Genomic DNA, 22,941 nt, shown 5'->3' with positions numbered 1-22,941 from the left:
GGCCAGGAATATATTGATCGCCGGCGCCGATACGACCCGTGAACAGGTTTGCTGAAAGACCCTGACGTTTTCTGCCCCGTTGCTCAACACCCTCTCCATCATCGGAGGTGCCTTTTGTCCGCCACAGTGATTCTGCGCTACCCGTGTTGGACACACCGGTATACCAAGACCTGCAGAGGGCGCGCGCACACCCGCTAGCTACTGCACGCAGACCCTCGTGCAAAAGGGCTGAATGCGCTTCTTCGCAAAGTGTGGTGTAGTTTGTGGAGCGATTGACTGCTGAGTAAAAGGTCGGGCAAAGGTTGGCTCCCAAGGCCCCAAGACGCAGAGGCAAAGATACGACATCATCACCAGCTTCAGCCGAGTCTTGAGCGTGCCGCCATGACGTCTTTGCTTGCTGAAGAGGCTTGTCGAGGGTAAGGATATGGCGCGGAAGGATTGGTGATGCGGGGCAAGGCAGACGTCAGGGTCTCCGGCTCCCAAAAGTTGGCAACCGGTACCAGTTCCAATAACTACCACCTACACTACAGTACGCATGTCAGCTTGGAGTCTCGTGGCCAAGGGGCTTCAATCTGAAACAACATGGCTATGCGATGTAGTACAGAGCAACGCCGCATAATCAATTGCTACGTGGAGAGTGAAATGGGGGTCAATGGCAATGGTGATGATGGCAGAATGGTGTTGGTGTTGCGGGGTACGTACTACCAGTCACATAGTAAGGCGAGAGTGGCAAGAATGCGCAGTGTGAGTGTGCCGTGGCCTCAGAAATGGACAAGCATGGTTCGCATTAATTGCTGGGCAACGTGCGAATCAGGAGCCTCACTTTTTTTTTAACGAGGGCATGAAAGGAGATAGGTGTCCGTTTTCCCAACCCACGTTACGGAGATCGACCCCGTTCGTATACGCGTCCACCGCGAAAAAGACCGACGATTATTACGCTTGCTATTACCGGCATCATACATACGTCAGAGGATGGAGCGGGTATGTAATAGTTGAATGTGTATATTGGGTGCCGTGTATACCGTGTGCAGTTTTACCAACACTGGGGAGAGACAGAGGAACATCAAACGAGCAGGAGAACAAGAGAAATCGGGGGGAACAGTGTTTCGCAATCGGGCTACGCGCAAACCCCCCCGCCCTCAACATCTAGATTGCAATCTGGTACTGATCGATATTCAGATGGTGATTCCAGAACAATTTGGGCTCCACTGAAATTGTGCATGGACAGCTGTCACTCGATTGCGCGCTGCCATCTGCACCCCGTCCGGGATATTCCAGGTGCACATCACCTAAACAGCCGAGGGTATGCCAGACTCGGTCCTTGGGTGGTGTCCAAGTCAGCAAACTCTCTTTACTTTCTCTCACTCTCCCTCTCTCCACCGGCGGCCCAACCCCCCGGCCCAAAAGCCTGACTTACTTACTTACATTATACCCACTATTTAAGTTAACTACTGTATACACACCAGATGGTTTGTAAAGTGGGTCCCCCGCAGCCCAAGCCCAAGGTAAAGTTTCCAATATCTCAACGAAAAAGCGCCAAATCCAGCCCTGGTTCCAAGTCGGCAATGTTGTGCGTAAAGATGTGTAGTTTTTGTGGAGTTTGACCGACCCATGCGATTATGTGTGTGTATGTGTTGACAGGTCCCCACACTTTTGAATGCGGCTAAAAAAGGGCGAATGAGAAAAAGTAAGGGCCTGCATGCCAGAGGTGCAGCATACATGCATGATGCATTTCGCAAGCCTCACCGGTCGATACTTTGTGTGGTAGTATTTTCCTTCTGGGCCCAGTAATTACTACATACATACATGTGTACATACAGTACCTGAGCCAAAGACGGCGCTGCCCCCCATCGGCCGTCTCCCCACAGCTCGCACCCGCAACTCCGACGGTCTCGATCGCCCTCGCCGTGTCGTCGGGCGTCTCCGACCCTACCGTTTCACCCATCAGAAAGGCATTGCGCAAGCACACATGCCAACTCATCTCCCCGCAATTACCAGGGCCCCCTTTGGATTACACTACTACTACTTACTACTACGCTCTGTTCAACCCCCCCCTTTTACTTGCTTTGTTCCAATGCCAGTTGCCAGCGTGTCCACCCTTTCTCCGGCGTGATCGTCGAACCCTAACTCTCTCCTCTTCCCTTGCCCGTCCCCACCTCCTTCCCCCAAAAGAATGATCCAGCCGCGCTTTGTCCTTTTTTTTACCCGCCCGAAAAGATGAAACAGGGAAACAAACGAACAAGCTACCCTATCGTGATCTCACCCAACTGTTACCCAACCCACCACCAACCCTGACTAGTACCCATACTTACCTTACTCACCCTTGCTCTCGCTTTGTCTCTCTCTCTCTCTCCCCACACTCCGGTCATCGTCCACGGGCAGCGGGCAGCCCACCCAGAATATTGAACGACCCAATTTTTTTTTCCCTTCCCATCGGTCACCTTCCTTCCTGTCGTTCGAGACACGCCCGATGGTCAGTCCGGTGCCCGAATGCCGTTAAGAGTGTGTGTGTGTGTGTGTGTGTGTGTGTGTGTGTGTGTGTGTGTGCCAGCGTGTAGTGTCCCGTTTTCTACACACGCGCGCACGCCCGTGCGTGTGTTACTCTATGGTGTGTGTGTGTCTGTCTGTCTACTTACTAGCTGGGCCTGGGTTCCTGGCCTAAGCTTCGCAAACACACACGCGCGCGCACACACACACCCGTTTAATACTTAGGCACTGGTTAGCGAAGGCAGCCCTGCCCAATGGGCCGCTAGATTTTTTCTTTCTTTCGCGACTACTGGTAATAGTATATTTGGGGATGCGAATGATGCCCATCCACACCAGAAAGTTTTCTTGGCTGATGGGGTTGTTGTAGCTTTCCCGATGTGAGATGGAGGGTGGGAGGTTGGGTGTTGCAGGGCTGTGCCTGGATCAGGTACATGGCAGAAAGGGTGTGTGCGATTGGGCCGTTATGAGAGGGGGGGGGGTGGTTGGGTTGGGTTGGGTGGGAAGAGAGCGTGTTCGGTGGTCCGGTGTTTGTGGGGGCGTGTGTGTTGCGTGCAGTGTGTGTTGTGCTTGTGCTTGTGCTTGATTGCTGTGTGTGGTGGGTTTGAGGCGCAGCATCCGGGGAGGGGCTAAGCCTCCACTGCTTGATTACCGTGTGGCTTGATCATTTTCATGCTCTATATTGCTCGTGTAGGATGTGTAACGGGTATCTTGGTAATCAGACGTCATGCGCACACACACACACACATATATACCCCTGGGTAGAGGAGGGGAGGCCTAATACAGGAACGAGAATATAGGATGCATCTGATGTTGTGGGCGCCAGCCGTATATCTGGCCCCCAAACCTGATTCGCTTGGTCCTTGAAATAGTACCCGGTCCTTATGCGTACGACTCTTGTGGGCTGGGATACTTGGGTGCGCCAATTACGAGGTCATTTTCTGCCAGAAGGGGATAACGACATCCTATAGCACGGTCTCAGATACGCGTCATGAGCAATGTAAGGTTGGGTGTACAAGAGTTTGTTGAGTGGCTGGAAGACGGCGGGTCTCAGCTCAGGGGGCTGTGGGTGGTGGCGAGTGAGACGGGGGCGAGGAGGGTAGTAGGCCTACGAGGAGGGTGAGGATGGGGTGAAAATGGATGGAATGACTGCGTGTTTGTGCTTACGAGTGACTGCCTTGCTGGATTGATGTTGTTTGGTCCAGCGACTTGTTTCATGCTCTTATTCGAGCGACTCTACGAAAACGATCTGGATGGTCGGATGGCATGTAAGGCTAGATCTAGGGCAGTGTGATGTACTCTGTTGATTTGAGTAAGTGATGACGCTGATGCTAATAGAGTAGTTTACACGACGCTTCCGATTCGATATGTGTAGTACATATACGATACATCCTCTACGACGAAGGTATTGGAACAGTTCCTGCGTACGGCAAAGCTGACGGGTATCCCTAAATCTTCTTCCATCACGTCGCGCATGCAAAATCCACATTGCGACGATCCTACATAGAACCGACTAGTACATATAGTCTCAGAACTTGCTTTTTGCCAACTCATCGACACGATGATGCCCCTTGTCCATTTCGTGATAGTAACTTGGAGTCAACCACGTCTCCGTAGCTCTTCTTTTTCCTTTGACACACAGAATCATAAGGGCAAGTGCCTGTGCTTTCGGGTTTAGTAGGGGGAAGTCGAAAGGGTGTAGATCTCCGGCCGTAGGTCGTCGAGTTATCTGGAATGAAGTTGTCGGATAATAACAGCTCGGGGCTGGAAATTCACAATGTCAAATAAATCCAATGTCGCATGTAGCTGTGAGCAACGTCAATTAAGAGTACTATGACACTACATCTACCGCCCAGGATATCATTTTGTTTGCTAGCCCTTGTCCAGAGTTTGCTCAAAGTCCTAGTATTGTTGACGAAGGTTGCTGCATAGTCATCTCATATTTCTTCACAGCGTAACATTCGAAAGCCCGAAGTTTGTAAGGGTACATATAATCTTAACCCCCACCTCGCTGTTACTTATCTTATACCGAACCTTTGCCCTTCTGAGTGAACGCCAAGCAGAAGTGGACAACTCAGCGGAGTACCAAGCAAAGCTGAGGTTTATCCACCAATCACACGCCCCCGCCTCAATCACGCATCAAAATCCCTTCTACCACCACGCAGAAGTCATAAATACAAGTCGTCCATTTCTCCCCAAATAGAGATTCAAATTTCAGTTCAAGCAGTGTTCAAATCAAAACTTATCATCATGACCACCACTTCCCTCGTCGACGCGCTCAAGAGCGCAAACCTCCTCCCTTCATCCATCATCCCAGACTACTTCACCCCCACCATCGATCTATCCGTCAAATTTCCATCAGGTCTCGCCCCCGAAAGGGGAAGTCTCGCACGCGTCAGCCAGATCGCGGAACAACCCTTCATTTCCATCTCTTCAACGTCAGACTCCACATCCTCGGCATCAACATATGCCTTCATGATGATTGATCCTGATGCGCCCACGCCCGACGACCCGAAATTCGCTTACTGGCGCCATTGGGTCATTACTTCCATTCCTTCGACAGTCTCCCCAGCAGAGGATATTACCTCAAAAGGGAAGACTTTGACGCAATATCTTGCGCCTGGACCCAAGGACGAAAGTGGCCCACATCGCTATTTGTTCCTGCTTTTTGAGGAGAAAGAGGGTGAGACTCTGGAAAGGGCGGAGATTGGGGGAGAGGAGTTTGTGGAGCGAAGGAGCTTCAGGGCTGAGGAGTTGGTGGCGAAGAAGGGTTTGAAATTGGTGGGTGTGCAGTGGATGAGGGGTGTAGGGGATGGATGGAACGGTGGCAAGGATGAGTTGTGAGTGGAGAGGAACATGTGTAGGATCTTCTGGGAAGAGATTGTGATGCTCGTGAATAGGGAGTGCAGTGATGAATATGCTTTGTGCGTATATAGGAGAATTCGGTACTTCACCTTCAGCTTTGATATATCTCAAAGAGACATATTTTCTCCTTGCAAGTATCACTTCGAGGATGCGGTTTTTTTGTTTCGATTTTCGTAGTGTGCAGAACCCTTTTCAGGGTATCCAAAGAACAATGAGGACAAAATGACTCAAATGCAGGTAGAGTAGAAGAACTGCTTCTTGTGAAAAGACCAGCAAGAGCAATCAATATGTATGTTACATTATCAAGACACTAGAATAATATAGGAAATAAATTTGAGAGACCATATTCTATATCAGGGCAGATACAGGCAGTGTAGTTCATCTCCCTAGACCAATTGAGGATTTTTGCAATACAAAAGTGGTGTGATGTAAGAAATTCGCATTAATTTAGCAAAGATAAACAAGAGCTGTAACCTGGTAAAAACGAATTGTGGGGAACAAGAAAGCTTGTTTCAGCCGACCAAAATAACCGCTTAGGCGTTTCCTTACCGCAACGCTCGCTTAGGTACTTCAGCTGGTACAGTGACCGCTCAATTGCTAAATCCTTCTTATGCGCAAATGTAACGCCAATAACTCTTGACCCGCTCTTTCAATTTCAACTTCCCTAAAAAAGTTACATCACTGAGACCGCAACTCCACAGCCAGCGGCGATGTATTACCCGCAGCTGAACACCCTGTGGATCCCGTAGCAACACCAGTATCACACGGTACCGGTAACCTCAGCTGCGAAGATGAAAGCATCCAAGAATCCAAGAGAGGGAAAGAGAAAGAGAAAGTATAAAGCCACCACCGCAGCTTCAGAAAATCAAAACGCCATCAACTCATCAACTCATCATCCCAGCATCCCAGCATCCACTTCCTACACCTTCAAACTCACCCACCTCACTCTCCAACTACCACTCCAACCAAAACCTCAACCATCCCTCCATACACCAACCATGCTCTCCATCAAGCCCCTCCTCGCCTTCGCCGCCCTGGCCCTCACCGCCTCCGCCTCAAACTGCAATACCCACCAACTCTACTGCGGCAAAACGCTCAAGGCCTCCCGCGGTACATCTTCTCCTTCTCCTTCCCAACCTTTCTAAACTAACAACCACACCAACAAAACAGGCTGGACAAACAATGAAATCCAAAGCAAGTGCCTCCGCAGCACCTACAACGACGGCCAGTACCCCTCCGTCAACCAAATCGACAAGTCGCTGTTCAAGTGCGGCAGTGCGGGCGATACACTGGTGTGGATTAATGGGCGCGTGCCTTGTGGGCGATGTGTTGATGGTGGAGCTGGAAACCCTGATTACTGCGCTTAGAGAAATGTATCTAAGTTCGAGGCACTGAGATGCAGGCTATGCTTTTCTTCTGTCTTTTTTTCTTTTTTGCTGGGGGAATTGAAGAGGTGGGGGGGGGGGGGGAAGGATGTAAAGGACGCTCCTTAATGGTTTGATCTGACTCAAAGGGTTTTATTGCCTGGTACGCTCGATTTTGTGTTTGTTATAGAGTGTTTAGAAAAAAGAAAAAAAATCTGGGTTCTTGATGATTTGTTGTTTGGCACCGACGCTACTCATGCTCGCTTGCATAACTGACTTCCGGTCTGCACACTATACGGGATGTTGAACCTACAAGGGCGTCCCACAAAGGTGAATGTCTATGAAAAGTCGATGTGGTGACATCGGTGTCGTACTACAGTAAGTGAACAAACTACAGCCTCGAAGACACGAGTGACCATGCGATGCTTCGGCAGCACTGCAACGCCCTTCAATGGAGTTAAGTACAAGAGGGAGTAAAGGGGACGGAAAACTTATTTCACGATGAAGTTATAGGGATTGATCAAATATGCTAATGATCATAGGAGATCGATGTTTAGGAGGAGTCGATGGGGGAGCTATCAACGCTTTATATTTTTGATTCTGACAACGCGATGATCTTTTTTGCAGCATCTGCAGCAACCATACAACTTGCCCGGGTAATTACACCTTCCATCCTGCCCCAAGCCAAGCTTCGATGTTACACGAGCGTCGTGGTGAACGCTAAATGGCTACTATTGGCGGGGTCAACGTACGCCGCTCGCTTGCCACATACGTGATGCTAAAAGCGAATTCACCAAGTTGAAGTTACCCTACAGCTACTGTGCAATTCGTAGGTTAAGCTAGAGATGTTTGCCCTTATGTGAGACTCCGCTTGTAATCTTTAAGTCGCGTCAGAACCGGAAACTGAGTATGCAAATGAGTGTATATTCTGAAAACGATAGGGCCTTTTTCTCGAACATTTGAGTGCTGCTTTGTCAGTCATTCAGACGCTTAATCCCCAGCTCAGTTGAAAAACATCTCATTTCCAGAGAAAAAATGTCAAATAGAAGTTATGCAATTCATCTAGTAGACGTAAAAGTTATACATACTCCTCAGATACACATTCACATAAAACCGTAAAGGATATCCGCCTCGTGAAAGCAATTCTCCAATGCCTCTCCTCACCTCCCCATTAAACCCTTCATGCCCTAACATCCCTCAACTTAACCCTCAGCCCACCCTTGGGCTTCGACGTAATACCCCCCTGAATCTCTAACTTATACTCCGGGTCCTCAAACTCAAACTCAAACCTACCCACCAAAGCCGCAACCAAGCAGGCAAACTCCGCTTTAGCAAAGTCTCTACCAATGCAACTCCTGGGACCATGCAAGAAAGTAGTAATGGCGTAGTTGCTCTCTGCGCCACCCGTGTTGGCCGTACCAGGCTTCATCCAGCGATCAGGATTGAATTCGCGGGCGTCCGGGCCCCAGAGCTGGGTGGATGTATTGACGGCCCAGGGGCAGATGACGATAGTGGTGCCGGCGGGGACAAAGTGCCCTTGGATCGTTGTGTCCTGAGCTGCTTCGCGCAGGGTAAGTGGTACGGATGGGAAGACACGCATAGTTTCTTGTAGCACGGCGTTCAGATACGGCAGATGATCGATTTCTGTCGACGAGACTTGACCGCCGTCTTCCAGTGCTGAGGGTATTTTCTCGTGAATTTCGCTTCGTAGTCTTTTTTGCACGTCGGGGTATTTGCATAGGACGTAGACGGCCCATGATAGGGCTGAGGCGGTGGTTTCGTGGCCTGCGGCAAGGAACGTCATGAGTTGATTTACCAGATCTTCGTCGCTGAAGCCGCCGGATTCCATGGCTACACTGAGGATATCCAGATCCTTTGCTTCACCGCTTTCTAACTTGGCACGCTTGGAGCGGATAAGATCTCTGGCTACGCTTTTGATGGTGCGGACTGCGTTTCCAATCTCGTCGTTTCGCTTGAGTGGTAAGTTGATGGCGATCTTGTACGGAATCATGCCGAGGATAATCTGAACCACCTGCGCCCCGCGGCTGCTGGCGAAAATTTGCCGATATGTTTCGTAGAGTTCGTTTTCAGGATTCACAAGAGCATCGAAGTCTTTACCACAACCAGCCACGCCGATGATGTCGAGTGTTGCACGGGAACCCCAAGATCCGATCTCAACGACTGAAGACCCGCTAGGATCGTTCTTGATTGTCTCGGAAATCTTGTTCACCATCTCCTGGGATTTGCCCCAGAAAATTGGATACAGGTCCTTGACGTGGCGGAAGTTGAATGCAGGCATGAGGAGCTTCCTTTGACGCTATATGGGTTCAGGATTAGTCTTGGGAGCGCTCAAGCGTCATGCCTACCATTTAGGGGCAATTAGAGAATACATACCTTGTGCTCATCTCCCTCTGCCAGCAAAACCCCAACACCAAGTACTCTGCCCAGCCCAACCCTCACCCTCTTAGGCTTGATAAAATCATAACTCCTTTGCGCCAAGACCTCACCCAGCGCCTTTGGAGTCGTAATCAAAATCCTGGGGTCATTGAACAAGAACCGATAGTAGATGACACCATCATTCGGCACACTATCGACCCAATCTCTCTGCGGCTCACCTGTCGGCTCCTTGAAAATCCTAGCATAGTGCCCAAGAAGAAAGTGCCCGTCCTATCACACAAATGTATATTAGCATGCCATATCCCGTATTAATCTCCGCCTCCCCAATCGATAGAGAAAGCAATTCAGAAGAGAAAGAAAGAAAAGTACTCACTTCAGGTGTCGGCAACTTCCTCAACGGCGTCAAAAACAACGGATACACAAAGACCCCCCAGAAAAGCTGCGCAAAGAATAAAACCACATAGACCCCAAGCGTATTCTTGACATAACTCTGCGCTGCAAACGGCGTGAACCCAACACCATACCGCGCTCGGAAACCCGCATACGCCGCCGAAGTAAGCAGCAGCACGCGTTTCGGCACCGCCATAATGACCCCGCTGTCCAGAACAACAGCAACAACTACTATTACTTGGGGTTGGCAGTCGTGCAGAGCGTGTTAGGAACACAGAAAAGTCTGGGCTCGATAACCGTCCGTAGTTCAAAAGCGTCGATCTGGCCCGTTCAAGGCAGCAGCCCAAAACCACGGGTCCAACGTTCCTACTTAGTGCAAAAGGGTTAGAGCGGTTCGTTCGTTCCGTTTTCGTGACGTAGCCGACTTTCTATCAGCCGCACCAGTTCGTGTCCAAGTACCCTAAAAAAAAAAGCTCGCTTCAAGCAAAAGAAGATACATATATTTATATGAGGGAAAAGAGAAAAGAGTAGGAAAAGGGTCCTTCTATAAACCAACATCACAATCACACGCGTACGCCTCTCCCGCCCTCTGCGCCACAAAAAAACTCACACAATGCTCGTTTCAGCACCGCGTTGCGATGGCGCTCAGCGCTGGTCCAATCGCGCGCACGGTGGGCCCATGCGTCGGAGGATAGTCGTCCCGACTGAGGTGGGAGAGGGCTTGGCGAGGGGCGCTCCTTGCCTTGTTGTCCCGACTCAGCAGACTATAGTAAACAAGTAAGACGGGCGTTGCGGACGAAAGATGGGTAGGGGATGGTGAGGGTGAGCTGGGGTGAGATAGATGCCTGAATTCTAGGCAACCAAAAAAAGAAAATCAGTGTTGTTCCGCGGACGAAAAGAGAAAAAGAAAAGAAGAACAATAGTAGTACGTAGTAAGGAGGTTTTCTTGCAAGCCGTTTTGCTTTTTTCTCTCTCTTCATCTTGGTTGATACTTGTGCGCTGTTGATGCAAAGAGAACATGGCTACGTGGCGCAAAAAGTGAAAAAAAAAGACATCGTGGTCTTTGGTTTGTGGTCTTTCTCTATTTCGTTATCTTACAGGCCCTTTCTAAGTAGCTGTATACATGATATCACCTCACTCTATTAATACTTATTTGCGTCTTACGCTGCTATCTTCGCCTGCATTGTCACTGTTCGTCGCAGAAGTGGTTGCCTGGTCTTCTCCCTGAATCGTCGTATCGCCAATGACTACGCCTCCCTCCTGATTCTCGCCCTCCTTCACATCCTTGGCTTCCAACCCCTTTGACAGATGCCCCGCCGTCTGCTTTCTCCACAGCTCTGAGTACTTTCCTTGCTCATTCTTTAGCAACCCCTGATGTGTGCCTCTTTCAATGATTTCGCCTTTCTCTACGACCAAGATCTGGTCGGCGTCTGCAATCGTACTGAGTCTGTGTGCGATTACAAACGTGGTGCGGCCTTGACTTAGTTTGCGGAAAGCCTGCTGGATAAGCGCTTCGATGGAAGAGTCAATTGCTGATGTTGCTTCGTCCAGCAATACGATTTTAGGGTTTTGCAGGAGCACACGGGCAATGGCTATGCGTTGGAGTTGGCCGCCTGACAACCGTACCCCGCGCTCACCCACTTTAGAGTTGTAGCCGTCTGGGAAGCCGGCAATGTCGTCGTGAATGGCGGCAGCCCGGCATGCATCTTCGATTTCGGCGTCAGTGGCATCAAGTTTGGCGTAGCGGATGTTTTGTCGTATGCTTTGATTGAACAAAACAGGGTCTTGAGGTACGACGCCCATGGCATCCCGTAGACTAGCTTGCGTCACTGAGCGCAGGTCTTGGCCATCAATCATTATCGATCCGCTTGTCACGTCGTAGAAGCGGAAGAGAAGTTTGAGCATAGTTGACTTTCCGCCACCCGTCTCACCCACAAAGGCAATGGTCTGGCCACTCAAAGCCTTGAGGCTTACATTCTTGATGATAGGCTTGCGCTCGTCGTAGTGGAAGTGGACATCCTTGAATTCCACTTCTCCTTTTTCCACAATAATGTCCTTGGCACCTTCCTGGTCTGCTACTGTGGGCTTGGTGTTGAGTAGCTGGAGCAGGCGTTCGGCATCGATCAGAGAGCTGGTAATTTGCCGGAAGCTATAAGAAAGAACGTAAAGTGGCGAAGTCATCGTATTCCAGTACAAGATCAGTGTGACCAAGTTACCAACTGGCTTTCGTCCGGTGACGATTTGAGTCATGCCGAAGACACAGGCACCGGCGAAACCAAGGGTAGTCAAAAGATCTTGCGCAGCATGTCCGCCCATGGATCTGAAGTAGTATTGATATTGCGCCGAAATGGTATTGATGATGTTTTCAGCATAACGCTTATACTCATACGCGAAGCGGTTGAAATAAGCGACTGTTTGCCAGTTGTGTATCGTCTCGTTGACCGTGGAGCTTTCGCTTCGTTGCTTCTCCACGTAATCTCGTCTCTTGGGTTGCGACAGTGTAGTAAAGTAGAACCCAATCGCAATGTATGCTGCGCCCATGAACAGAACGATGAAGGCCATGTACGCGTCGAACAGGTGGGTGACGTAGTACATCGCGACGACGAGATCCAACAGAATTGGCGCAACGTCAAACAGCACCATTTCAATGAGTGTGTTGAGCGAAGACGCCTGCTCAACAGCCTTCAAAACCTCACCAGAGTCTTTTGAGGTATGAAAGTCCATGGAGAGACCCAATACGTGTTCGTAAGCTAGCAATGTGACGCGGCGATAAGCAGAGTTGGAGATGACGAGATTTGCCATGCTGTCGATGACTCCAAGTCCGGCATAACTGTTAACCCAGGAATACAGCACCCAGAGCCCAATGTCTTTCCACGGCATGACGCCGCTCTTTGTCTCGTACGCTTTCTGGAGTTCGGTGGTGATGATACCAAGTTGTCGAGGCGCAAGCAAGTTGAGGGCACGCTCTTGCAACATGTGCACCAGTCGGATGCCGAGGCAAGCCATGACCTTCCAGTCGTCTTTTGGAAACAGATATGGTAGGAAGACGGCGAAGCCTTTCAAGTAGCCGAACCAGCCACCCTCTTCTTCGAGTCGTTTCGCTTGTTGCGCTTTCAAGTCTTTGTCGTCTTCCTCTGGCGGACCGTCCTCATCATCGCTATCACCGCCAAAATCATCACCGAATGGGATGGCGCCGTAGCCCATGTGGGAACCTGAGCCTAACAAGCTATCCGTTGACTTGTTCAGAAGTGATTGGCGCTCTTCGTCTGTGCTAACTTCGGTCTGTTTGGTGACGAGGACGACAAACGCATCGACCAGTAGGAGCAGTGAGACCAAAGCCCTCACGCAGCTAATGATCAGAGGCGGGTACTTTTCTGGGAATAGTTCTGGCTGGGTGAAGATCGTGATCAAGCAAGTCGTCGCCTCGAGTGCAAACTGCACAACAAACGCTCCAAAGTACGCATGCCAGCGCAGCGATTTGCTTGCCCACAACATGTAAGACAGAGGGCTCCAGACAAGTATCGAGCCCAAGCACCGTATGGCGAAGAATTGTGGAGCTGTGTATTGGGAATCGGCTATCGACTGGCTGAGGTAGTAGAGGACTTCTGTGATGTATGCTAGGAGTATTGTGACCATGAAAGCCATTACGCTTATCCGTCGTTTCCGTGGCACCATTCGTGTTTTCTGTAAGATGCAAAGACCGAACATGCACGCTCCTAGGTAATAGAAGCCGACCGCAGGAGCATGCATGTAGCTCAACAGCGTTATGGCCGAGTAGAACGGCGGTGGCGATTCGTCTTGATCCATGATGGGGGTCGAAGTGGTGGGTTTGTTAAAGGTTCAGGAATCCCACTTGTGCCAGAGCTGGCCTGAGACGATTGTGGTTGGGAGGCAAACCACGCCAATGTTTGGGGAGGCTGAACAGGCGATCTTTATTCTTGCTCGCACCCTTTTTAAAGATACGCAATATCGTCAAACACCCCAGTCCACAAATGGCTTGAAAGAGGCCGCCGAGAGTAGAGAGCCTAGAACCCTAGGAATTCGGCGTTGGCGAAGAGTCAATTGAAAAACCCTGTTCCAAGAGTTTGGGGGCTGTACGATCTGCAGCACCGCCACAAGACCGTCATCCGCTTGATGACAGCCGACGTATGCAACCAGAGAAACGAGGCGTGTATTATATTAGGAATATGGCGTATAGATGCAGAGTATCTGCGCTCGGGTTGACGATGGCCCGAAGGCGTGTTGATGTTTCGCAAAGAGATGCGCAGTGAGGGCAGGGCTGTGAGTTCTTGTATAGCGACAGGCCATGCCCTTGCTTGCACGATTCATTGCACCAGCGTTTGATGGCCAGGACAGGGTTATAAATAGCGGGTGGGTTCGAGTAGCTCCCGCATATTACGCAGAAGGCTTTCTCCAGTCAAGATGCAGCAATGCTCATTGCTAGCAGATCAGTGGGTGTGGCTAGTGAGGGCGCGGTCATCTCTTGCACCCCTGCACACCGCTGCCTAAGCTTATACGCCTATACGCTATACGCAGCAGTCAACCATGTTGCACCTCAGGGCTGCCGTGCGTTGTCGGGCAGCTAAAATTATCCCCGCTGAGGGTCCATTTCCTGAAAACGATCACCGATAAGAAGCGTACATACGCGATGGCAAAGAGGTGGAGAATCTACTATGCGCGCTGGAAAGGAGCAGCGGGGCAGCTCCAGGCAGAAGTCTGACAGCACAAGGAGCGCAATACTAACGACGCCTATTAAACTCCATCAGCGCTGAAGTGAAGGGCGTCAAAGGAAGCCAACGAAATTGCAACGCGCGCTTTAGTCTTTATGAGTACATATCGTGGGCTGCTAGTGTAGGGCTGGAACATGGTGGTTAGGACAAATGCGGCTAGCGTTTCTGCATACCACGTCGGTGACGCGATAGGCAAGGGTTAGTTCGACTACACACCTGGTACTGACACCCACAGGCTGACATGCATGTCATGCTCGGTGTGAGATAGCCTCCTCTCCAAATCAACATGCAGCTATCCCATATTTCTTTTCACGATATCATGGCCAAGTCTGCTTCCTTTCCTCGACCCCAGATATGGCCCATTTCGCCGTGAACACAATACTATAGCATGGTGCTATCTACCTATGCGAGCCCAGTCTCCTTTTGTACATGTCCCTGGCTGCCATGTCTTCTCACTGCTATCAGGGAAGTCCCCTCCTTTTGCCAAGGTACTTAGAATTCAAGCTTTGCCATTGTTCTGGGCACAACCAAACAATGGCAATCCAGAAGGCGACACCTGGTACATCATCGCGTTCATCTTTTAAAACCAAACCTTGTCCCAAAATCGGCCCACACGCCCCGCCTGTTCGCACGGCAGAGCATAGGGCCGTTTCAATGCTTAAAACGGCCGTCCATCCGTGCCAGAATGTCACGCCCGTCTTACGCTGGTGAGAGGGTTGGATGTATTTCCCAATTCGTGTCTTGTTCAACGGCACTAAACATCCTTCACCGCTTCCTGCGTTTGAACATTGCGAGCGTGGACGTGAAGCCAACGCATATGTGTCATTTTCATCGAGTTAAGGGCGATATCGTGAACTCGTGACTTTAGTGACCAAGCATACCGGCATGAAACATCTTGCCCACTAACCAACACACTAAAGAGTCCCTTCACAACACAGAAGAACAAACGAGTTTGTTCCCAAGGCATTCAAACTTCATCCACCAAGTGAGCTTATGATTCACCTGATCTATTCACGTACCTGGTCGGGCATGTATCTTATATATCTAACCCACTGTGCCGCCTTGCTCTCTGTAACCTCTATTGTGCACATCAGTGTGTATGCATCAATCTTGTAGAGTTGCAGCTTAGACGCCCCGAAAACGAAACCATCCAGAGTGAATAGCCCTCCCAAACGGACTAATCGTGTTAGTGGATGTGAGCGGATTCCTACTCCTACCACAATACAATTTCACCCTGACCCTCCCATTATTGAATACTCTTCACAACCTCATCCGAACTCTTCCTACCACCACCTTCGCCACTGCCTCTTCTTTTTGTAAGTGCAAAAATACAAATCTAACCTCTTCTCCACACAGTAAAGCGCCCAAGTGAAGCATTGACAAAGAACACACAACACCCAAGCCGCGCCAAACAAACGGAAAGATGTATCCTCTCACTACACCGGACTCGAGCCGTAGCACTGGTAACCAGGTCCTCACACTCACACCAGAAAATTCATGCATTCACCGTGGCCCGTCTCATGCAAACACCCCACCCCATATAAACACATCACATCACTTTCAAAGCCCGTCCCCACCACACACACCTCACACGCCAGCAAGTACAGCTCCGAATTCTTGCACTGTCGACGAGCCATTATACACCAGAGTAGCTGTACACACCGCCAAGTGTACCGAGTGCGACAAACGCAACATGGACACCATGCGGCGCTGCCCCGGCTGCACTTTTCAAGTCTGCCAGCCGTGCTATGAGAAGCGTCAACGCCAAGGTAAGGGACTTGTCCACGGCAATATGCCATCCCCCGAGGAGACTGGAGTTGCGACTCCAAGTGGTACTGGAGCGAGAGCATCGAGGAAGAAGCCAGTAGGTAGTGCGGTCAAGGCCAGTAGTTCGCAGAAGGACGTCGACGAGGAAGAGTCGAAGGAGTGTGAGGAAAGTGTCCAGAAGGCAGGCAAGCACACCCCGTCTGTACCCAAGTCGAAAGCAACGAAGCGGTCGCGCGGCCGCTCTTGCATTGAAGACAGCGAGGCGGAAGAGTCTTCAGAGGGCGAGCTCGACCCAGACCACGCATCCCCAACTCCTAGTAAACGCCATCAGACCCTCTCCTTCGCAGAGAGTGCTCTCGCGACCGCCACCAGAGCACCGCCAACCACTCGTGCTGCTCTTCGATCAAACCCAAGTATAGCGTACCTAGCACCTTCAACTCCACAGTCAGAGACTGCGCGGCCCCGGGTCCTAGTCGCTCACTCACGCGAAGACTATCCCTATAACGATCTTTTGTATCAAAACTGCGTCCTTGGCTACGACGAGCCGCTGCTAGCCCGCCGCGAGCCCGTTACATACAACCCTACCGGACGCATCCCAGCCATCATCCAGCGAAGCGGCCACCGTCGACCCACAGCCGATGAGATCTACCAGAACATCCAGAAAAAGGTTCGGGAAAGGCTGGAGAAGATGCATGCTGAGAAATCTGCCCCCGGCCCTGAAACGCCCAGTGTACCCGCTCCAAACGTAAGTAGTTAAAAGGATTATGCCTAGATTTCATCTTCTGTTCTTCTTTTCAGGGCACAATACTGACGATAGCGTAGCAAGCCCCAGACGCCAAGACCGCCACCACTGTCCGCGATTTCGTTGAGAAAGAAGCGATGAGACACCAAGACGCCAACATCCTTGACGAAGACGACAGCAAAGCCCTGTTCCGTACCATGCAGGGTGCAGCATTGGCATGGGGAAAGAAGACGTTTAAGAAACAGGAACCTGCGATGCAGCGTCTGCTACTTCCTGGCTTGAATCTGCAACTTGACAGGATCCCCGATAAGTACACTACGGAACTGCGCGTCTTGATGGATGGCGTCGCGGAGCACACGTTACATGAGTTGGATGAAGCGGCGACTTTGTCTACGACCTCGCCACCACATCCGTCCGGCTGATGGTGTGGTATGACGTGGGGTGGTATCTTCGTCTATGTCATGTATAAGGCGCCATCACCAATGTTTTCCCCTTGAGTCTGCTTTTGCTTTGTATTCCTGCTTCTTTTAACCGTGATCTTCTCACGCAGAACCCTGTGAAGCAACTAGTGGAGGGATATTGTATAGTAGCCTAGCATTTGTCATGTGGTTTGACGGCAATTGCGAGGAAAGAATCCAGTCTTGTTCAATTCTATGCTTTGAAAAGTAAAGGAAATAATTACATGCTGCATTTTACCATCCTTAGGCTAGTGAGATAGTGTGAGAAAGACGATAGGATAATATTGACATGACGATGCAAAAAAAGTATTTTGAACCTACCTATGCTAACACTAGGAAATATGCGAATGACAAAGGCAATGCTGATTGAAAAGAAAGAATACAGAGAAGAAAGGGTGTATTACGGGTATCCGAAATGGGTAATCATACAAGAAGGAATAGAATAAGCATCGGAAGACGCAGTAGATCTCTGCCTCTAAGGGCACAAGCAAAGCGTTATGGCGTCGATCACAAGTTTTCGTGTGTCTATCTTTGGCCGAACTGTATCGTCAGCTTGCCGTTGGCTGGCTTGATCTGATCCAGTTCGTCCTCTCCTTGGCTGCCTACAACGTTCTCGAGCCAGGTTGTTTCGTCATCTTCGTTATCACCAGCAGAAGCCGGACGGCCGTGTCTGATGGACTTGAAGCGCTCGTTAAAAAGATGGGCATACTCGTCGTTCTTGGAAGGCTGCTCGGAGACCTCGGGGAGTGCGCTCGGTTGTGAAACGGGGATCAACTGTCTATAGGGGATGACATCAGAGCTGGATCAGTAAAGTGCATAAAGACGAGATGCTTACTCGTTCGTTTCAGCGCAGATACGCTCCAAGTTCTCTCGCTGGCGGCGAAGCTCCTCAGGGTCAGGCTGAGGCACATTGTGAGTGCTGCTGGCGGTGCCATAGTTGGGCTGGTATTGGTCCCCGAGAAGATGTGAAGCGTCCGACTGCTATAAGAGTTTACGTCAGCTGGTTTGTCATTACAAAAGCGCATACAGGAGGACTCACATCTATATCCGAAGTCCTCTGCCCTCCTAAGCACGACGCGCAAACACCCATTGCGATGTAAAGGGTGTGTTACGTAGTGGGTAAAGCAGCGTGGGGAGGACAGAACAGCGGAGGTGAAGGATCTGCTTTCTGAGTAGCTTACGAGTCTGTAGATGTGTAAACCCCTCGAAACAGCGTGCTATCCAGTACAGTAAGAAGAACGTTGCTAACACTTGTTGTGACAAGGGTTGATTCCTTGGAGTTGTGATGATCGGCACCGAACATGTCCGACCTCTTGGCGATTTCCAGCCACACGCCTGCGCCACGTCCAGAAAACATCACGTGACCCCGGCGTTTGCTGTATCTTTATAGATCGTAACGTCCATCGTGAGGTGGGTTGATCACCCAATGCATATTCTATTTTCCATAATTACAGGTTGAGATGATTTGAAGTTTCAAATACTACTCTGGAGCTGAAGTATACCACAGGCGAGTTGTCTGGCATCGATTCTACTTTGATTACGTCTGCGTCACTACTTAGGTCTTGTTGACTGCACAGATGTTGAATGGTGATGACAACAACCTCCTAACTCGCATGTCCATCGGTTCTCATTATATTTGCCGAGCTAATGCTCACAGCCTAATTCTTCCCAATTATACTAGGCTTCTGGCTCGGTTAAATTCACTTCTTTGACCTTTGGACGGCTCAGATAAACGGAGCGTACAGAATCTGATACAATCAGGGCGGAATATCAGAAATTCTGGTTGGCATGACCACATACAGCTAAGAACATGACTGGAATACCACCTGGTATAAACCTAGTTGCTCGCATAACCAGGTGCGCTGACCTCACGGCTATTTAACACCTAGTGGAATCCTTCGATGCATACCCACAAATCACTACTGGTGCTCTTGAAAGAGGCGTGGGGGTTCAAGCATTGCATTGACCGACAAGGGCTATCCTAGACATACGCTGCGAGGCGAGCCGCCGGTGTGCGTAAGGGTAAGCGCATCTCTAGGTTCACGAAGGCTGGTTGTACGTAAGTACCTACCAAGCCATCACAACGCTGCAACGACTCTTGCTACAGATGGCATGACTGGAAGTCTAGAGAAGACTCATGCATTTTAGCGCCCCTGTGAGCTGTGAGTATCGTTGTTCCTGTTGGGCGAAGTCGGCGGCTTGCAGTTGAGGCAGAATGCCTGTTCTGGGCTGTGATTGGTCGCACTCTCGGCAAACGTTGTACCACAATCGCATGTCCTACAAGGTCTGCATAGGCTGAGGAGGCTTTGAAAATAAGCAGAAAGTTTCTTTGGTCACAGTGAGGCTGCATTGAGTCTGAACGCATGGGCTCCCGCTTTCTATTTCCATCATGCAACAGCCAGTGCTGAACAACGATTGGGGGCAATAATGGAGATGGCCAGGTAGATATCCAACGGATCGTACACAATGCGTGCGTTGTATACCGCGGATTGGTGCGGGAGTAAGTGTGCGTCCGTTCCGATATGCATACAATTTGCGGGAGCGCTATGGAAGGTAAGATCCACCCGAAAGGGTAAAGTCGTCATGCGCAATGCTCGTAGTCACAACGAAACGAGCTGAATTGGTGAGCGCCAAAGAGTACGTACCGCCGGTACATGCGACTTGGATAGTCGCCCGCATCTGAGATGGAGCGAAATGAGGATGCCACTGAACAGGTTGCCCAGCTCATCTGAATGAGCTGTTCCAGGCTCTCATTGGTTCATCTTGTGCTTTACATGCGTTCCGGCTAAGCATAACTATACTGATTGTAGCCCAATACGTCCATGGTACGGCCTAAAGATGGTTTATCGGTCGTAGGCCATGTAGGAACCATGTCTTGCGGGCCTATTGACAACACGTCGAGTCGATTTATTGGCCATGTTGTCGTGGTATCGCCTTACGCATCCACCCAGCTGCGTCTCTGAACCCAACCAAAAGCTACGGTACACGAGCGACATACTGTATTATACCACGGGCGCTTAAGTCTAGTCGCTGTGTTAGGGCTACGATCACAAGATATTCTTAAGCTGGGGTGGCCCGTACCCTTCTCGCACCCCTCTTCCGCGCTGTCAAAACCCCATTCTCTTGTGCACACGGATGCACTAGAAGGCACTCGAGGAGATATTAGTGGTATAAAATTGGCTATGACGCCTACGAGTGTACTGGTGAGCATAACTCAGGGACAGCGTGTGAAGGGCGATCGATCGCCTTTCAGGCCACTCAGCGTTCGCCACGTAAGTCGACATTTTCTGCCTTTCTTCCTGGCTCTTCCGACTGATATGGCACTCTCAGGACCTCCATTCTCTTCATCAGCATTGCTTATATCGATACCGTTGAATGATCGAAGGATAATCGAGCGCCACATGGACGAAGAATACGTTGCGATACCGCCAAAACCTAGGAGGATCCCCTCAAGACTGAGCTCACGTCAAGCGTGAGGCTATCGATCACACGAGCATACCCTCTCTTGCTTTGTTCCATTCATACTGCTACCCCTCTCTTCGACGCACGTCTTCCAATGATCCAGTACGCAAAGACTCACACTAGCAAGGGATAACGGAGTGAGGGAGTCAGCTGCTACGCCCGGTCTTGTGGAAGACAACCCTCCGAAGGGGTCTAGAGCCAATATCTCGGTGGAAAGTTTATGGACTGGTCTCAGCGGAACGTTTTCGAGATACGCAAAATGATGTTGAGGTGGTAAGCTACTTGGTAACATTATGGTAAATGAGTTAGGATCGGCATATCTTCGGCCTCATTCGATCACGCTATCCGCCCCGACCCTTAGCGCCATCACGTGCCGACCGAGCTACGAAATTACCCCACCGCTGTCCCCCGACAAAACAACATCCTCATCGTCCGCTCCTCCACTCTTCCTATCCCGACGTTATCGTTTAGCTTGCTGCATGTCTACAACGCTCCCGTCAAAACTCTATTGCGTATCTCCCAGATACCGGAAGAAGCGCCGTTCCTTTGCCTGGGCCGTGCGCAACCACCTCTCCACTTCTATTCGCGGCTACGCGACATTCGCGGATTGGATGGCTTCAGCCCCCAATTCATGGCACAGCGGCTACGTTCACAACGACTGAGCATGTAGCCAATCATGGAAGTTAGGAGAAAAAAAGATTGATTGAACTACCCAATCCCAAGAGGATTCAATGACTGAAAAGAAGCGATTGTAAGAGGTAACGCCCGGTCTTCCATGTGCCGCTCCTCTTCCTTCAATAGCAGCACTTCCTGCCTTATGTCGACCCCCGAAACGAAAGTTGAACGGGCTCAATTTGAAAGGAAATACCAAGACGTTGTACATGAAACGAAAACTCCCAGACGCCTGCGTCATGTCTACCCCGAGCTCAGTGAATCGCTTGCAGTCTGCGGTTACGCTCGTTGGTTAGCTCACAGATTTCCCCGTCCAATGCACGAATCATCTCCATGGATTTCTCAATAGAGGCCGCGAACTTGTGAGCCTCGCGCTGCCATCGGCCGACACGGTCCACCTCAGCGGCTCGGCGGCGCATCTTGGTGTTGATCTTCTCGCAGAGCTTGCAATATGTGCCAGTAGGGACTGTTTGCATGATGAGCTTCATGCCACACGTCTCGCCGATTCGGTACTCTTTGGCGCAGTGCTGGCGGAAATGGCCCCACTTCCAATCACCACAGACAAAACGGTGCTGGTCGTAGAAGCACATGTTTCAGAGTAGAAGAGTTGTGCCGTCTGGGGTTCGGTTATACATTAGCCTTGGTGCTCATGCTTGGACTACAGGTCTCCAATACGTACGGATTACTCCTTGTTCAAACACTGGACCTGCTTGATAGGACCAGCGATCTCGTACCTGGAATCGGTCAACTTAGGGGTCTTTGACCTCCGGCCTCAAGGGGACATACACTGGATGGTTGGCTGATAGAGAGCCTTGAACAACAATGAGCAAGGTCTAGAGGTGGGAGGTGGGTCGGTTGTTGGACTCGATGTCACAAGAGTTGGAAGATGCTCAGAAGATCTCGTCAACGACTGGAGGTTGCTGTTGAGTTGAGTGTAGAGCCAGACTGGAAGCAGCAGCATACCGCTATTTATCCTTACGGACGCATACCTCTCGCCGACCTCATGGGCCGCTTCTGGCACCCGAGACTGTTTCGTTGTCAGACCATAGATTGCTGCCATGGCCTATCCTTCCGTCGACGTGGTTGCACCCCACCTCGTCCCGTCCAACGACATCGCTACGATTCACAAATCCCTTTCATTCTGACGCTAAAACAATGCGGAGACGGGCTGCAATGGAACCCTAGGCCATGCCGGCGTTTCCAGCTGCAGAGAGTTATCACATATGCTAAGGGATCAACGTGTCGTGGCTTCACGAACCACGTAACCCTGAGTTCCAGATGTGAAAATCCCTCATCTTCCTTGTCGAATTGCCTTAGTGGGCGCCCCAGGATGTTGTGGTATGTCATTTTCGAGCATTCCGGGCCTCTCATGCTATGGGAGATGGAGCATTTCTGAACCGAGTTGTGATCACGTGCTATGTGGTTCATGCCGAGTCACAGTCCGCTCCAGATATTCTTTCCTGGGAGTAACAAGCGATTGGCCAATGGTGTCCGCTGAGATACCAACAGCGGACGCCAAAGGAGGAAAGTACGCCAACGAACCCTGAGAGCCCTGGGCACCCCTTCTCCGTTACGAGCTACGGTCAGCCGTTACCAGATGCATTGGCCAA

At 50.5% G+C, this 22,941-nt stretch overlaps 8 protein-coding genes across 8 annotated transcripts; 4 read left to right on the top strand and 4 right to left on the bottom strand.

The window, feature by feature from the left end:
* Window positions 1-552: 552 nt before the first annotated feature.
* Window positions 553-2,537, top strand: COCSADRAFT_190544 (uncharacterized protein). Its single transcript, XM_007702050.1, has 7 exons — window positions 553-694; window positions 717-744; window positions 972-981; window positions 1,032-1,303; window positions 1,480-1,570; window positions 1,642-1,687; window positions 1,821-2,537. The coding sequence occupies exons 1-7, from the start codon at window positions 583-585 to the stop codon at window positions 2,111-2,113; spliced, it is 852 nt and encodes a 283-aa protein (XP_007700240.1). The 5' UTR covers window positions 553-582; the 3' UTR covers window positions 2,114-2,537.
* A 2,054-nt stretch (window positions 2,538-4,591) lies between these two features.
* Window positions 4,592-5,461, top strand: COCSADRAFT_37044 (uncharacterized protein). The gene has a single exon (XM_007701663.1). It carries the CDS (start codon window positions 4,735-4,737, stop codon window positions 5,326-5,328), a length of 594 nt encoding a protein of 197 aa, XP_007699853.1. The 5' UTR covers window positions 4,592-4,734; the 3' UTR covers window positions 5,329-5,461.
* Window positions 5,462-6,073: 612 nt separating this feature from the next.
* Window positions 6,074-6,800, top strand: COCSADRAFT_37041 (uncharacterized protein). The gene is made up of 2 exons (XM_007701662.1): window positions 6,074-6,459; window positions 6,520-6,800. Exons 1-2 carry the CDS (start codon window positions 6,348-6,350, stop codon window positions 6,714-6,716), a joined length of 309 nt encoding a protein of 102 aa, XP_007699852.1. The 5' UTR covers window positions 6,074-6,347; the 3' UTR covers window positions 6,717-6,800.
* A 967-nt stretch (window positions 6,801-7,767) lies between these two features.
* Window positions 7,768-9,939, bottom strand: COCSADRAFT_37040 (uncharacterized protein). Its single transcript, XM_007701661.1, has 3 exons — window positions 9,484-9,939; window positions 9,108-9,380; window positions 7,768-9,030 (listed from the first exon to the last, which is right to left on the bottom strand). The coding sequence occupies exons 1-3, from the start codon at window positions 9,694-9,696 to the stop codon at window positions 7,894-7,896; spliced, it is 1,623 nt and encodes a 540-aa protein (XP_007699851.1). The 5' UTR covers window positions 9,697-9,939; the 3' UTR covers window positions 7,768-7,893.
* A 625-nt stretch (window positions 9,940-10,564) lies between these two features.
* On the bottom strand, window positions 10,565-13,490 carry COCSADRAFT_325483 (uncharacterized protein). Its single transcript, XM_007702049.1, has one exon. It carries the CDS (start codon window positions 13,305-13,307, stop codon window positions 10,650-10,652), a length of 2,658 nt encoding a protein of 885 aa, XP_007700239.1. The 5' UTR covers window positions 13,308-13,490; the 3' UTR covers window positions 10,565-10,649.
* A 1,739-nt stretch (window positions 13,491-15,229) lies between these two features.
* COCSADRAFT_357440 (uncharacterized protein) lies at window positions 15,230-17,161 on the top strand (the record flags this gene model as incomplete). Its single annotated transcript, XM_007702048.1, has 2 exons — window positions 15,230-16,749; window positions 16,824-17,161. The coding sequence occupies exons 1-2, from the start codon at window positions 15,654-15,656 to the stop codon at window positions 17,159-17,161; spliced, it is 1,434 nt and encodes a 477-aa protein (XP_007700238.1). The 5' UTR covers window positions 15,230-15,653.
* A 280-nt stretch (window positions 17,162-17,441) lies between these two features.
* Window positions 17,442-18,456, bottom strand: COCSADRAFT_325472 (uncharacterized protein). The gene is made up of 3 exons (XM_007702047.1): window positions 18,237-18,456; window positions 18,033-18,178; window positions 17,442-17,975 (listed from the first exon to the last, which is right to left on the bottom strand). Exons 1-3 carry the CDS (start codon window positions 18,285-18,287, stop codon window positions 17,723-17,725), a joined length of 450 nt encoding a protein of 149 aa, XP_007700237.1. The 5' UTR covers window positions 18,288-18,456; the 3' UTR covers window positions 17,442-17,722.
* A 2,877-nt stretch (window positions 18,457-21,333) lies between these two features.
* On the bottom strand, window positions 21,334-21,953 carry COCSADRAFT_37035 (uncharacterized protein). Its single transcript, XM_007701660.1, has one exon. The coding sequence runs from the start codon at window positions 21,919-21,921 to the stop codon at window positions 21,586-21,588; it is 336 nt and encodes a 111-aa protein (XP_007699850.1). The 5' UTR covers window positions 21,922-21,953; the 3' UTR covers window positions 21,334-21,585.
* Window positions 21,954-22,941: the final 988 nt, after the last annotated feature.

The sequence above is a fragment of the Bipolaris sorokiniana genome (assembly GCF_000338995.1).
Source record: "Bipolaris sorokiniana ND90Pr unplaced genomic scaffold COCSAscaffold_7, whole genome shotgun sequence".
Classification (NCBI taxonomy): Eukaryota; Fungi; Ascomycota; class Dothideomycetes; order Pleosporales; family Pleosporaceae; genus Bipolaris; species Bipolaris sorokiniana.
The sequence above is the reverse complement of the archived record's forward strand: the minus strand, read 5'-3'. Positions and strand labels throughout refer to the sequence as shown.